Source organism: Mobula birostris, chromosome 13, assembly GCF_030028105.1.
Source record: "Mobula birostris isolate sMobBir1 chromosome 13, sMobBir1.hap1, whole genome shotgun sequence".
In the NCBI taxonomy this organism is placed as follows: domain Eukaryota; kingdom Metazoa; phylum Chordata; class Chondrichthyes; order Myliobatiformes; family Myliobatidae; genus Mobula; species Mobula birostris.
In genome coordinates, this window is record NC_092382.1 from 16,392,033 (window position 1) to 16,406,388 (window position 14,356).

At 44.3% G+C, this 14,356-nt stretch overlaps 2 protein-coding genes across 2 annotated transcripts in view; one reads left to right on the forward strand and one right to left on the reverse strand.

Annotated features, from left to right (window-relative positions):
• LOC140208454 (uncharacterized) overlaps window positions 1-14,356 on the forward strand; it is a 137,041-nt gene that overhangs the window by 103,445 nt on the left and 19,240 nt on the right. The window lies entirely within an intron of this gene.
• The window catches only part of LOC140208453 (uncharacterized), a 47,382-nt gene that overhangs the window by 22,659 nt on the left and 10,367 nt on the right, over window positions 1-14,356 (reverse strand). The window contains exon 2 of the mRNA XM_072277140.1: window positions 12,236-13,850. Within this exon, the coding sequence (XP_072133241.1) occupies window positions 12,236-13,443 (1,208 nt within the window). The 5' untranslated portion in view covers window positions 13,444-13,850. The remainder of the gene's footprint in view (window positions 1-12,235; window positions 13,851-14,356) is intronic.

Here is a 14,356-nt window from a genome sequence, read left to right on the forward strand (position 1 = left end):
GAGCAGCAGTGCTGCCCCCTCTCGGTTACATCGCCAAGGTGACATCGAGAGCACGTCACCAGCAACTTAACCGGGAGCAGTGCTGCCCCCTCTCGGTTACATCGCCAAGGTGACATCGAGAGCACGTCACCAGCAACTTAACCAGGAGCAGTGCTGCCCCCTCTCGGTTACATCGCCAAGGTGACATCGAGAGCACGTCACCAGCAACTTAACCAGGAGCACTGCTGCCCCCTCTCGGTTACATCGCCAAGGTGACATCGAGAGCACGTCACCAGCAACTTAACCGGGAGCAAATGCGCAGTTCGAATGCAAACTGTTTTAGTTCACTGAATGAGGAGTTTTTATTCTCTCTTGGAACATATTTACCCGGTAATTTTGCCGATCACAGTCGGAATAGTATTTTCACTTTCGATTCCGAGAACGTTTCTCCTCGCCCTGTTTGTAACTCACAATTTGTGACTCTTTCCCTAGCGAACCTATTGACAATGGTGGTCCTCTTCCGAGGGAATTGTGGCCTTTCCAAATGTATATCGCTCTACATGGCTTTCATGGCAATGGCAGATTTCCTGGTGATGATCGTCTCTGTAATTGTGTATCATATCGTCACGTACCAGTTTCCATTCTCCTTCCTGTCCTACACATCCGCCTGTAAGGTCGTCCTGTACTTCAATTCGACCTGCCTGCAAACCTCGGTCTGGTACACTGTCCTGTTCACAGCCGATCGGTTTGTAGCGATCTGTTGTCAGAAGCTTAAAACGAAATATTGCACGGCGAGGACAGCTGTTGCTGGCATTATAACCGTGCCGCTCCTGATGTATTTACAGAACGTCCCATATCTATTTGAGTATAAACCTGTGCGTGTAATTAACGGTATTCAATGGGGCTGTCAGCCGAGCTCATGGTTCATTACGTCTCTTGTGGGCGTCGCATTCTCCTTTCTGCAGACTATTTTAACGGTTATATTACCTTTTGCTCTGATAACCCTGTTTAACTGTCTGACGGTAAGGCGCATTTTATTAGCCAGTAAAGTGCGCCGCGGACTGCGCGGTCAAGGCAGTCAAACACAGAAGGATCCGGAGATGGAAGGCCGCCGGAAATCCATCATTTTACTCTTTAGTGTGTCCGGCAGTTTCATTCTGTTGTGGCTGTCGGTCACTGTGATCTTTCAGATCACCCGACTCACAGGAACCGCGCATTACGACGGCGATTACACCGACTCTGCCTATGTCGCCACTGAAGCCGGCTACATGATCATGTATCTGAGTTCCTGCACGAACGCCTGTATTTATACAGCGACCCAGGCTAAGTTTAGAGAGGAAATGCGGCTGGTGTTAAAATACCCTTGGACTTTGTTTTTAATACTAGTTAAAAAACACAGGTAAAGCAAAGCACATGTTCCTAAAGTTCGAAAGTTCATTACCCACTAATTCTGCGCATCGGAAATCTGTCATTGGGTCGCGATGTACATCTGCGTTTTATGTGTTTAACTATAATGTGTCTCGCTATTAAATTGACTTGGAATCAAATATAAATCCATTTCTTTGCAGAAGCGTCCTTGATAGCCGTGACGGCATCAACAATCCTGGTATCCGATCGCTCAGTTGATTTCATTCACTCGTTGCGTTTGACAGCTGCGTTGACACTCAGGGCTCATTTGGCCGCTGGGTAACTCGGGTAAAGGTGGAGTCATCGGAATGACTTTTACACTGGCAGTGCAGATTCGCTGCGGTCAGCGCTGTGACAGAGCTACCTTCTTGTAGATTGCAGTGCGGAATCAATATTGCATAGATGCTGCCCCAGCTCGACTATGGCGACCTATGCCAATCCCCAGAGCCATAATGCAGCCCGTATCCCTCTCCACCTTTGTTAACCAAGGGTTCTCCAGACACGTTTCCATTATTTTATTATCACCTGCATTCAGCACGTCTGCTGCAGACATAACCACGCCGCACTGGGCGAGAAAAACAATGTCTTCAGATCTGTGTATGGACGTGCCACTGCTGACATAGGAGAAGACAAAGTTGTTGGCTATCTGTACAATATACACCTCCTCATAATTGTATAAACTTTTACAAGGACCATTCATTTTATTTTTTATTTCAGACAATCAAACTTTTCCTTATAGTTTATCCCCTTCCCCACAGTCCAGGAAACAATCTGGTGAATTTTGATCTACCATAGCTCAGTTCTTACAACATCCTTCCCATGGCGTGGCAATCAGAATTGCACCCATTGCTCTCAGTCTGTTATCACCAGTGCTCCGTATAGCTGTAAGACCGAGTCGGAATTCTTCCACTCAAAGCCTCGGTGAACAATGCAAGATTAACACAATCCACTTCTGCTGTACTGTCCTCCTCCATTCAGAAAGGTATGGCCTGGCATTGCAAGGTTACAACTAAAAACGACCCTCCAAAGGTCTATATTGTCTCCCAGATTTTTATTTCACAACGTGGATCAAGTCATATTTTGTTTCACATACTCTTTTACAAACAACAAAGGATACATCAGCAAATCTACAGCTCGCCGCTTATTGCCGGCGTCCGGGAGGAGAGACAAGCTGGCACATGACCATTCACATCCATTTACCAAGCTAATCCTGTGACTAGTTTGCCAATTCATCTCCGCATCCCTGTATCTGCCATGGGTGCTTTGTTAGGAACATTACTGAAGGACATCCAAACTCTATCTACCTTCCTGCTTCATTAAATCGTATCCTGCTGTTTTGATATTACCATACATTTGTTTTATTTTACAGTTGGTGGTTAGACCAAAATCTGCACTTGTTTGTACTACTTTGTTTAGGAGGATGCGTAGGTCTTCTGCAGCACTTGCTATTAGGGTGATATCGTCTGCATATCTTATATTGTTGATGTTAACACCTCCAATTTTTATCCCATCTAGGTCTTCTATTTCTCTGAGAATCATTTCACTATAGATATTAAATAATTCCAGTGAGGCAACGCATCCTTGTCTAACTCCTCTTTGAATTTTAGTCCAACTGCTTATTTTATCATACTTTTTTTAACTGTCGCTGTTTGATTCCAATATAAATTTTGAAGCAGTTGTTGGCCCCTTCCGTCAGTGTTTAGTTCAGCTAGAGTTGAAAGAATTTTTCATGTTTCACTTTGTCGAATGCTTTAGTGAAATCAATAAAACATAAAAAGACATCACTTTGATATTCAATGGCCTTTTCTGAAAGCATTCATAGTATGAAAATTACGTTCCTAGTTCGTCTATCGTCAATAAACATATATTGCAGTTTAGAAGTTGCTAGACTTAACTTGTTTTTAATTCGACTCAGAACAAGTCTCAACAAAATCTTTATTATGTGATTCACCAGACTGATTGTTGTATAATTTTCGCAGTCAATAGTTTCAGGAATTTTTGGCAGAGTTATAAATACTGACTTCAAGAGATCGTCAGAGCATACACCAGACTCATTTATGACATTAAACAGTTCAAAAAGAATATCTATGCCCAGATCCTCCAGGACTTGTATCATGTCCACTGAAATTTCATCAGGTCCAGTGGCTTTACCATGTTTTATGCTTTTCATTGCTTTAGTTATTTCTTCTTTGGTAATAGGTGGGCCAGGATTAGGGTGTTTAATATCTGGGAGTTCCCCTCTATTATCTTCAAAAAGCTGATCTATATACTGAATCCACCTCTCACATGCTTTATTTGGGTCTGTTAGCATGCATCTGTCTGCTGATCTTATGCATCCTGTAGAGGAGGTTTTGTTAATTAGATTAGATTATGAGGACACGCAGTCCTCTTTTTTGTCATTTAGTAATGCATGCATGAAGAAATGATACAATATCCCTCCGGCGTGATATCACAGAAACATAGGACAGACCAAGACTTAAAAATTAACAAAAAACACATAATTATAATATATAGTTACAACAGTGCAACAATACCATAACTTGATGAAGAACAGGCCATGAGCACAGTAAAAAAATTCAAAGTCTCTCGAAAGTCCCACATCTCACGCAGACGGGAGAAGGAAGAAAACTCTCCCTGCCATGCCCGACCACAATCCAACTTTCAGTCGTCCAAAAACTTCGAGCTCCGATCAGCCATCCGACGCCGAGTACCGAGCGCCATATCTGCCGAATGCTTCGACCTCAGCCTCGGTCACCAGCGGCAGGCAAAGCCGGGGATTTTGGGGCCTTCCCTCCAGAGATTCTTGATACCACAGTAGCAGCGGCAGCGAACCGGGTATTTCAGAAATTTCCAGATGTTCCTCTGTGCCTTCTCACGTCTGTCTCCATCAAATCAGAATTGTGCACGGTACCCGATTTAACAAATATGATATCATTTCACTGGAGAGCTGTGTGCGCCGCATCACGTCGCCATCTTCTCCTTCTGCCTGAAACTAATTCCTCCCGAAATTAATTACAGTAATTTCCTTAATTTTCTTGTGCATTTCTTTGCTGTTGTTAATATGGCTTTCTACTTCATTGCATTTTTGAATCAGCCATTCATCCTTTGCAATATTGCACAATTGTCTGGTCTATCTGTCTAGCTCTCTGTGTTCCACTTCCTTATTCTTCACTAACCTCCTTTGTTCCATCAGATCCAGAATTTCTTGAGGTATCCTCCCCTTGTTGGTGTGTTGGATTTCTTGTACTGGGATTATCTCCTCTGCTGATTGCTGTATAGCATATTTAATTCCATCCCAAACTGTTTTGAATTGTTGCTTAGCTATGCTACCATTTTTAAGTTCTTCCAACATATACTTCTTTCTCTTTTTTCCAAGTTTGAGTTTCTTTAATTTTGTTTTAATGGTAGTTACTACTGGATGGTGATCTGAACTACAGTCTACTCCTGGGTAGGTTTTAGAATATGTGATATTATTTCTAAAGCCTTCATAAAACCTGTCGACATCTTCTTCATCTGCATCATTTGTTGGCACATTGGCTTGGATTATGCTAATATTAAAAGGGTTACCGCTAAATTTAACTAAAAGCAGCCCAATATCCCATAACACATTCTGATACTTGTTTGTTTAAAATAATTCCAACTCCATACATACGCTGTTGACCTCCAGAGTACATGATCAGAGAACTATTCTCAGTGAATTTGCCACTATTGGTCCACCTAATTTCTGACACGCCTAAGATATCAACTTCCAACCTTTACATTTCAGTTAAAGTGTTGTCCAACTTCCTTTCTGGTAAAGTATACGGATGTTCCATGTTGCTACCCTTAGCCTTTCCCTATTGCTTACAGTCTCTGGATGACGGTCTGGTGACACCTGCAGCACGTGACTACCCCGGCCGAGCGAGGTGTTGTTCTGTTCATTAACTTCAACCCCATTCACGCTGTTGTCCGGTTTCCTTCTTTTGTTTCTTTTCATGACTGAAGAGGCAGAAATTTCAACAGTGGGTTGCCGTTGCCTTCTCTTGCCGCAGTGCTCATCTAACTAGAGCATTTGACCTCTACTGGTGTTCCCGATTGGGAATCATACACTAGGCGTCGCCCTACCTTTGCTGTTGTTGTACAAAGACAATCCTCCACCACAGCTTGAAATCAATCGCCCTGCTGCCGAAGACTTCAGTGATTTTAGGTGACACCACCAGCGTCGGTCTGGTTATTTTTCTGGCGCTAAACACTCGCCATAGACAGAGCTCCTTCAGCGAGACAGGCTGCACCCGGACCTGAGCCCGACGTGAAGGCGGAGTTGTCTTGGGCGGCAGAAGCTATATAATCGCTATTGCAATTTCCTGATATTTAGTCAGGACCCAACCACCCCATACACTCCCATTGCTTAACAGGATAAAACTCAGAAGAAATACTGGCATGGATAGAGGAATGTCTGGCAGCCAAGAGGCAGTGAGTGAGAATAAAAAGAGCCTTTTCTGGCTGGCTAACAGTGACTCATGGTCTTCAGGGGTCAGTATTCGGTCCGCTATTTTTCACATTATTTGTCGATGATTTGGATAAAGGAATTGATGGCTTTGTGGGAAGGTTTGCGGATGATACAAGGATAGGTGGAGGTGTTTGTAGTGCTGAGGAAGCAATGCTGTTGCAGCAGGACACAGACAAATTTGGAGAATGGGCAACAAAGTGGCAGATGGAATACAATATTGTGAAATGTACGATAATGCATTTTGGCAAAAACAACATTAGTGAACTATTATCTGATTGGGCAAACGGTTCAAACAACAGAAGGAAATACAAGTAACACACATCAAAGTTGCTGGTGAACGCAGCAGGCCGGTCAGCATCTCTAGGAAAAGGAACAGTCAACGTTTCGGGCCGAGACCCTTCGTCAGGACGAACTGAAGGAAGAGCTAGTAAGAGATCTGAAAGTGGGAAGGGGAGGGGGAGATCCAAAATGATAGGAGAAGACAGGAGGGGGAGGAATGGAGCCAAGAGCTGGACAGTTGATTGACAAAAGGGATATGAGAGGATCATGGGACAGGAGGCTCAGGGAGAAAGAAAAGGGGGAGGGGGGAAAACCCAGAGGATGGGCAAGGAGTATATTGAGAGGGACGGAGGAAGAAAAAGGAGAGAGAGAAAAAGAATGTGTGTATATACATAAATATCAGATGGGGTACGAGAGGGAGGTGGGGCATTAGCGGAAGTTTGAGAAGTCAATGTTCATGCCATCAGGTTGGAGGCCACCCAGATGGAATAAGGTGTTGTTCCTCCAACCTGAGTGTGGCTTCATCTTTACAGTAGAGGAGGCCGTGGATAGACATATCAGAATGGGAATGAGATGTGGAATTAAAATGTGTGGCCACTGGGAGATCCTGCTTTCTCTGGCAGACAGAGCGTAGGTGTTCAGCGAAACAATCTCCCAGTCTGCGTCGGGTCTCGCCAATATATAGAAGGCCGCATCGGGAGCACCGGACACATTATATCACCCCAGCCGACTCACAGGTGAAGTGTCGCCTCACCTGGAAGGACTGTCTGGGGCCCTGAATGGTGGTGAGGGAGGAAGTGTAAAGGCACGTGTAGCACTTGTTCTGCTTACAAGGATAAGTGCCAGGAGGGAGATCAGTGGGGAGGGATGGGATCGACGAATGGACAAGGGAGTTGCGTAGGGAGCGATCCCTGCGGAAAGCAGAGGGGGGAGAGAACGATGTGCTTATTGGTGGGATCCCGTTGGAGGTGGCGGAAGTTACGGAGAATAATATGTTGGACCCAGAGGGTGGTGGGGTGGTAGGTGAGGACCAGGGGAACCCTATTCCTAGTGGGGTGGTGGGAGGATGGAGTGAGAGCAGATGTGCGTGAAATGGGGGAGATGCGTTTGAGAGCCAAGTTGGTGGTGGAGGAAGGGAAGCCCCTTTCTTAAAAAAGGAGGACATCTCCCTTGTCCTGGAATGAAAAGCCTCATCCTGAGAGCAGATGCGGCGGAGATGGAGGCATTGCGAGAAGGGGATGGCATTTTTGCAAGAGACAGGGTGAGAAGAGGAACAGTCCAAATAGCTGTGAGAGGCAGTAAGCTTATAGTAAACTTCTGAGTCCTCGGAAATATGGAATATGAGTCCTCGGGCAAGACTCCCAGAAGGTTAATTTACAGGTTGGGTTTGTGGTAAAGGAGGCAAATGCAACGCTGGCATTTATTTAAAGTGAAGTAGCATATATAAGCAAGGAGATAATGCTGGTACTTTCTAAACTCTACTTAAGAGTATTTGGGACCCATATCTCAGAAAAGGTGTGTTGTCATTGGGGAGAGTCCAGAGGATGTTCAAGATGATTCCGGGAATGAAGGGGTTAAGATATGAGGAGTGTTTGCCAGCCTTGGTCCTGTACTCCTGCACTGACCTATGTTTAATAAACGCGGGTGGGGAGGGGGTGTTAAATCTCACTGAAACCCACCGAATGTGGAAAGGTCTCGATGGGGTGGATGAGGAGAGGACTTTTCATATGGTGGGGGTAGCCATAACAGAGGGCACAGCCTCAAAACTGAGCAGCGACCTTTTAGAATAGTTAAGGAGGATTTTATTTAGTCAGAGAGCAGTGAATCCATGGAATTCACTGACACAGACGGCGATGGGGGCCAAGTCTGTTGGTACATTTCAGGCAGAAGCTAATAGTTTGCCGATCAGTCAGGGCATTACAGGACATGTCGAGGAGGCAGGTGTATGGGGCTGAGTGAGAACCGGGATCAGCCATGATAGAACGGCGGAGCAGACTTGATGGGGCTGAATGGCCTAATTCTACTCCTATGTCTTATGGTCTTTTACTGCTAGTGTCTTACACAGTGAAGATTGACACAAAATACTTACTACATTCCACCACTATTTCTTTGCTCTTTTACTAACTCGCAGCATCATCTTCCAGCGGTACAATATCAACTCTTGCCTCTCTTTTGCTCTTTATATACCTGAACAAATTTTGATACTTGATATTATTGGCTCACTTACCTTAATGTTTCATCTTGTCTCTCCTGTGTTTTTTTTTTCAGTTGTCTCCTGTTGGTTATGTACGTTTGTAAAAGCTTTCCAATCCTCTCATTCCCACTGTTTTCTTGCTATATTATATGACCCTGCTTTTGCTTTTATCAAAAACAGGAGAAACTCTGTGGATGCTGGAAATCCAACTAACACATAGACAAAATGCTGGAGGAACCTAGGAGGCCAGGCAGCGTATATGGGAAATAGTGAACAGTCGATGTTTTGGGCCGAGACCCTTCATCAGAACTGGGGGAAAAAAGATGACACGTCAGAGTCTGGGGGTGAATTGGGTGGAAGAAGTGGTAGGTGATAGGTGAAACTGGGAGAGGGGGAGTAGTGAAGGAAAAAACTTCTTCAGACATAATTTCCTTAACAATTCTCGAAAGATCATTGCTAATGCATCCACATCTCTTCAGTCACCATTTCAGATCTCTGGGGTGTACACCATCTGGTCCAGGTGATCTATTTACCTCCAGACCATCTCTGTTTCCCAAGACCCTTCTCCCGATTAATGTAACTTTACACATTCTGACCAGTGACATCTGCGAATTCCATATTCCTGCCAGTGTCTTTGAAAGATAAGAGTGATGTACAATACTTATTCAGTTCATCTGCCATCACCTTGCACCCCCACCCCATTACTACCTCTCCAGCATCATTTTCCAGTGGTTTGATATCCACTTCCGCCTCTCTTTTACACTATATGTAACTGAAGAAAAAAATTGGTATCCTCTTTAATATTACTGGCAAGCTCACCTATGTATTCCATCTTTTCCTTCTCAATTATTTTAGTTACATTCTGTTGGGTTTTAAAAGCTTCCCAGTCCTCTAACTTCCTAGTAATTTTTGCTCTGTGCCCTCTCTTATCAGCCATGGGTTTACCACCTTACTATTAGAATACTGCTTACTCTTTCTGATGTATATATCCTGTGCCTTCTGAATTGCTTCCAGAAATTACAGCCATTGCAAATGTTTTCATCGCTACCTGTGTTCTTTTCAAATCAATATTGACCAATTTTTCTCTCATGCCTCTCTAATTCTCTTTACTCCACATCTGACTTTAGCTTCTCCTTCTCCAATGTCAGGGTGAATCTGATCACATTAAGATGACTTGCCCCTGAGAGTTATTTGAACTAAAGTAACCATATTAATTCCGGTTCATTACAACACCCAATCCAGAATAGCTGAACCCAAAGTGGGATCAACCATGAGCTGCTCTAAAAAAGCATCTTGTAGGCATTCTAGGAATTCCTCCTCTTGACACCAACACCATCCTAATTTTCCTAATCACCTGCATGATAATCCTCCATGACTATTGTAACATTGCCCTTTTGGCAGGCATTTTCTATCTCCCATTGTCATTTGCGGACCACATACTACTGTTTGGGGTCTCTATACAATTCCCATCAGGGATTTTTTTTAAACATTTGCTGTTCCTTAATTCTACCCACAGATTCTACGCCTTACAACACTTGCCACGTCTAATGATTTTATTTAATATTTTACCATAAGCCACACAACCCCACTACCAGCTTGTTCTTTCAAGAAACATATAAGTATCTGGGAAACAAGAGGACCTGCCGATGCTCGAAATCTAGAGAAATACACACAACGTGCTGGAGGAGCTCAGCATGACGGGCAGCATCTATGGATGGGAATCAACATTTCGGGCCAAGACCCTTCATCGGGACTCTTGATACCCACGTATCTGGAATATCAACAAGCAAAGACAATAGAAAGTAGTGTGAAATAGGGAAAACCTTTGACAAAATTTAGTTCAAGGCAAAAAAAAACCCTGCCAAACAGAGCTCAATTGTTAACAAATACAACAACGGCAATAATCAATTTCATCAATACCGACATTGACTTTTTTTAAATAAAAAATATCACGGTCCCATTTCAATCAGTAAAATTTACAAAGATAAATAAGAACTTTAGAAAACTTTCGAAAAGACTATTTATACTCAAACCCACTTAGATTAACACTACCTTGGACAGAAGGAGGAAGAGAAATAACACACACGAAAGAGAAATCACACAACAGTCAGCTAAAACTTCTAAGTATATATTTTCATCAAAACTGAACAGGGTTCAGCACTCCATGTGTGTATAAGCAATCGTGATAAGATATACAGACCAGAAAACTTAAATGAGTGGCCAACTCAGAAAAATGAATCGTCACTATGAAAATTTTACTGATTGAAATGGGACCAAGATATTTTTATTAAAAAAGTCAATGTCAGTATTAACCAGTGGAATGAGAATGATCTTCCATGGGAGACATCTCAACGATCTGAGTAGACTAGATGTTGACAAAGAAGCATCGAGCACCTGACTGAGAGTTGGAGAGCTCGTCCCAGAAACAGAGGGGTTTCTTGCAGAAATACAGGACAAGGTGGGTAACAAAAGGAAATAAAAAAATGAAAATATATGAAATACAAACCAACAAGGCAGTAAGTGCAGAAAATGCCAAGAGAAACCAGACACAATCCAACACATTCCAGGATCCTGCAGCAGTTTAACTCAATCTGATTGCTTACACAGGTACAATCAAGTGGCAAATATCATTCACCAAAATCTTGCTTTGAAATACAAACTCATGAATGACCACCATCACTTCATTAAGGCACCATAAATTCAAGCCTGTTCCAGTTAGGGACAGAATCTCACAATTTATATGATAATCAATACATTATTACAGATAGGATAATCTAAAATAACCATCCAGATATAATATTACAGGATAAACAACAGGAACAACTCCCTCAGTAGACAAACCATTCTCAACACACACTTTTCTCGACCAGTGGAGCACCTCACCACAGGTATTGTTTGTGTCAGACAAAAGATTTTATCTGTCAATCAGCTTCCAAAGTTTCCACTCTGTCATTCGTTGCCACACCCCGCTGCTGATTCCCTTCTCATCATACGTTTTTAATCCGACCATCGTCCAGAGCCCCTAACACCGCCCTGTGCAAACCCGCCCCTGGTTTCTGACCCTACTCTGTTGAACATCCAACTAATGGTTTCCCATTCTGCTTTCAGTCTTCAGAGGACAGTGGTGTTTTCTAACAACCCTTTAGAAGCAGGGAAAATGACCCATAATGTGGAAATGAGCCCTGAATAAGGAGGTTAACTCCCAATGTCATTCTTCCTCAGCCCAGAGATTAGAGGGGCGATGAACATGTCAGACAGAACTGCAGTCAGCTCGACTTCTTCAGTCTGCAGAGAATTCAAGGGAAACCTCTTCACCCACAGAGTGGTGACTGTTTGGAACCCATCACCACAGGGACAGCGAGAGGAGAACAACAGGGGAGGATTTAAAAGGACTGTTGTGGAACTGAATGACTGGCAGGGTCCAGCAGGCCTGAGTTGACTCTCTACTGTACACTAGGTGTGTTATAAATTCACTAAGTACCACAGACAGAGTTTAAAATAGAACTGATTTATTTGTCTCAGATCCAGAATATTAAACTCCAGTCCCATTAGAGGTGAATGTGCCACAGAAAAAACTCCTCCCATGCCCAGTGACCAGGGTGCAGATCTGGGTGTGGTGAGCAGCAGCAATAATTGCAGAGTTCAGCACCAACAGTTACTCTCAAAATTGCATTCAGCAACGATGATGGACAAATATCCAGCATTCAGCTTATTGAAAGTTTCTCACAGTGTGAACCCGGCAGTGTGTCACAAGGTTAGATGACTGAGTGAATCCCTTCCCACATTCACAGCAGGTGAATGGCTTCTCCCCAGTGTGAACTCTCTGGTGACTCTGTAGGTGGGATGACTGAGTGAATGTTTTCCCACAGACTGAGCAGGTGAACGGCTTATCCCCAGTGTGAACTCGCTGATGTCTCTGTAGGTTGGATGACTGAGTGAACGTTTTCCCACAGTCTGAGCAGGTGAACGGCTTCTCCCCAGTGTGAACTCGCTGATGACTCTGTAGGTCGGATGACTGAGTGAATGTCTTCCCACAGTCCGAGCAGGTGAACGGCCTCTCTCCAGTGTGAACTCGCTGGTGACTCCGTAGGTGATATAATAAAGTGAACATTTTCCCACAGACTGAGCAAGTGAACGGCTTCTTCCCAGTGTGAAATCGCTGGTGTCTGTGAAGGTCAGATGATCCATGGAATCCCTTCCCACAGTCTGAACAGGTGAATGGTCTCTCCCCTGTGTGAACTCGTTGGTGTGCCAGCAGATCGGATGACCGAGTGAATCCCTTCCCACAGTCTGAGCAGGTGAATGGTCTCTCCTCTGTGTGAACTCGCTGGTGTGCCAGTAGTCCGGATGACTGAGTGAATCCTTTCCCACATTCTGAGCAGGTAAATGGCTTCTCCCCAGTGTGAACTCGTTGGTGACTCTGTAGGTTGGATGACTGAGTGAATCCCTTCCCACAGACTGAGCAGGTGAACGGCTTCTCCCCAGTGTGAACTCGCTGGTGTCTCCGTAGGTGGGATGACTGAGTGAATTCCTTCCCGCATTCTGAGCAGGTGAACAGCTTCTCCCCACTGTGAACTCGCTGGTGTCTCTGTAGGGTGGAAGAGTGAGGGAATCTCTTCCCACAAGCTGAGCAGGTGAAATCCCTCTCTGCAGTGTGAACTGACTGATGTAACAGTAGGTGAGATGATTTAGTGAATCCCTTCCTACACACTGAGCATGTGAACGGCCTCTCCCCAGTGTGAACTGATTGGTGTGTCAATAGGGAGGATGACAGAGTGAATCCCTTCCCACAGACTGAGCAGATGAATGGCTTCTCCCCTGTGTGAACTGACTGATGTCTCTGTAGGTGGGATGACTGAGTGAATGTCTTCCCACAGTCTAAGCAGGTGAATGGCCTCTCCCCAGTGTGAACTCGTTGGTGACTCTGTAGGTTGGATGACTGAGTGAATGTCTTTCCACAGATTGAGCAAGTGAATGGCTTCTCCCCAGTGTGAACTGACTGGTGTCTCTGTAGGTGAGATGATCTAGTGAATCCCTTCCCACAGTCTGAGCAGGTGAACGGCCTCTCCCCAGTGTGAACTCGCTGGTGAGCCATTAGGTCAGATGACCATGTGAATCCTTCCCCACAAACTCAGCAGATGACCAGCCTTTGCCCTGTGAGAACTAACTGGTGTGTCCACAGGTGGGAAGTCTGAGTGAATCCCTTCTCACACACAGAACAGGTGAATGGCCTTGCCCAGTGTGAACTTGCTGATGTACCTTCAGTTGAGATGACCGAGTGAATCCATTCCCACTGTCTGAGCAGGTGAACGGCCTTTCCCCTGTGTAAAATGACGGGCGTGCCAGTCGGCAAGATGATCAAGTGAATCCCTCCCCACAGTCTGAGCAGGAAGGATGGTTGACTGAATCCTTTGCTCCACTTCTTAAATATCTGGATAGAGACAGTGAAACTGGTGTGTTGTGCTCGAGATTCCCAGAGACCAATTCCTTCTCATTTTTAACCTGTAAAAAGATTTACAAAATCCATCAATGGGTGTAGGACAACATTTCAGATGAGATCAGTTCAGTTGCCAAGGTGTGATCTGGCATCATACTGTTACATTGAAATTCAACCCAAGTTGGAGAGAGAAATTATGTTGTAACTGGGCACAGTGCTGGTATCTGGAAATACCATCAAATTCTCTGATGCTCTTCCTGTCTTGATAAGAATGGGATATTTCTGCCATCTCCAATCTGTGACCTGGCTCAGGTTGACTCTCTCCATTGGTATTATTCCCTGTTCCCACTGAGCTGCATGGGTCCTGGCTCCACAGTAACTGAAACACTCCCAAGCAAATAGCCTTAGTTAACGTGCAGCTGGGATTTTCTTGTATGTACTGTTAGTTCAAAGTGCCACAGTTTTAACGCCATGTAAATATCTCCTACTCAGATGTATGGTTGGTCTGCACAGCTGTTAAAAGGAAGTAGAGTGAATATTAGTATTATTTCAGGTTCTTGTCACAGTCTTA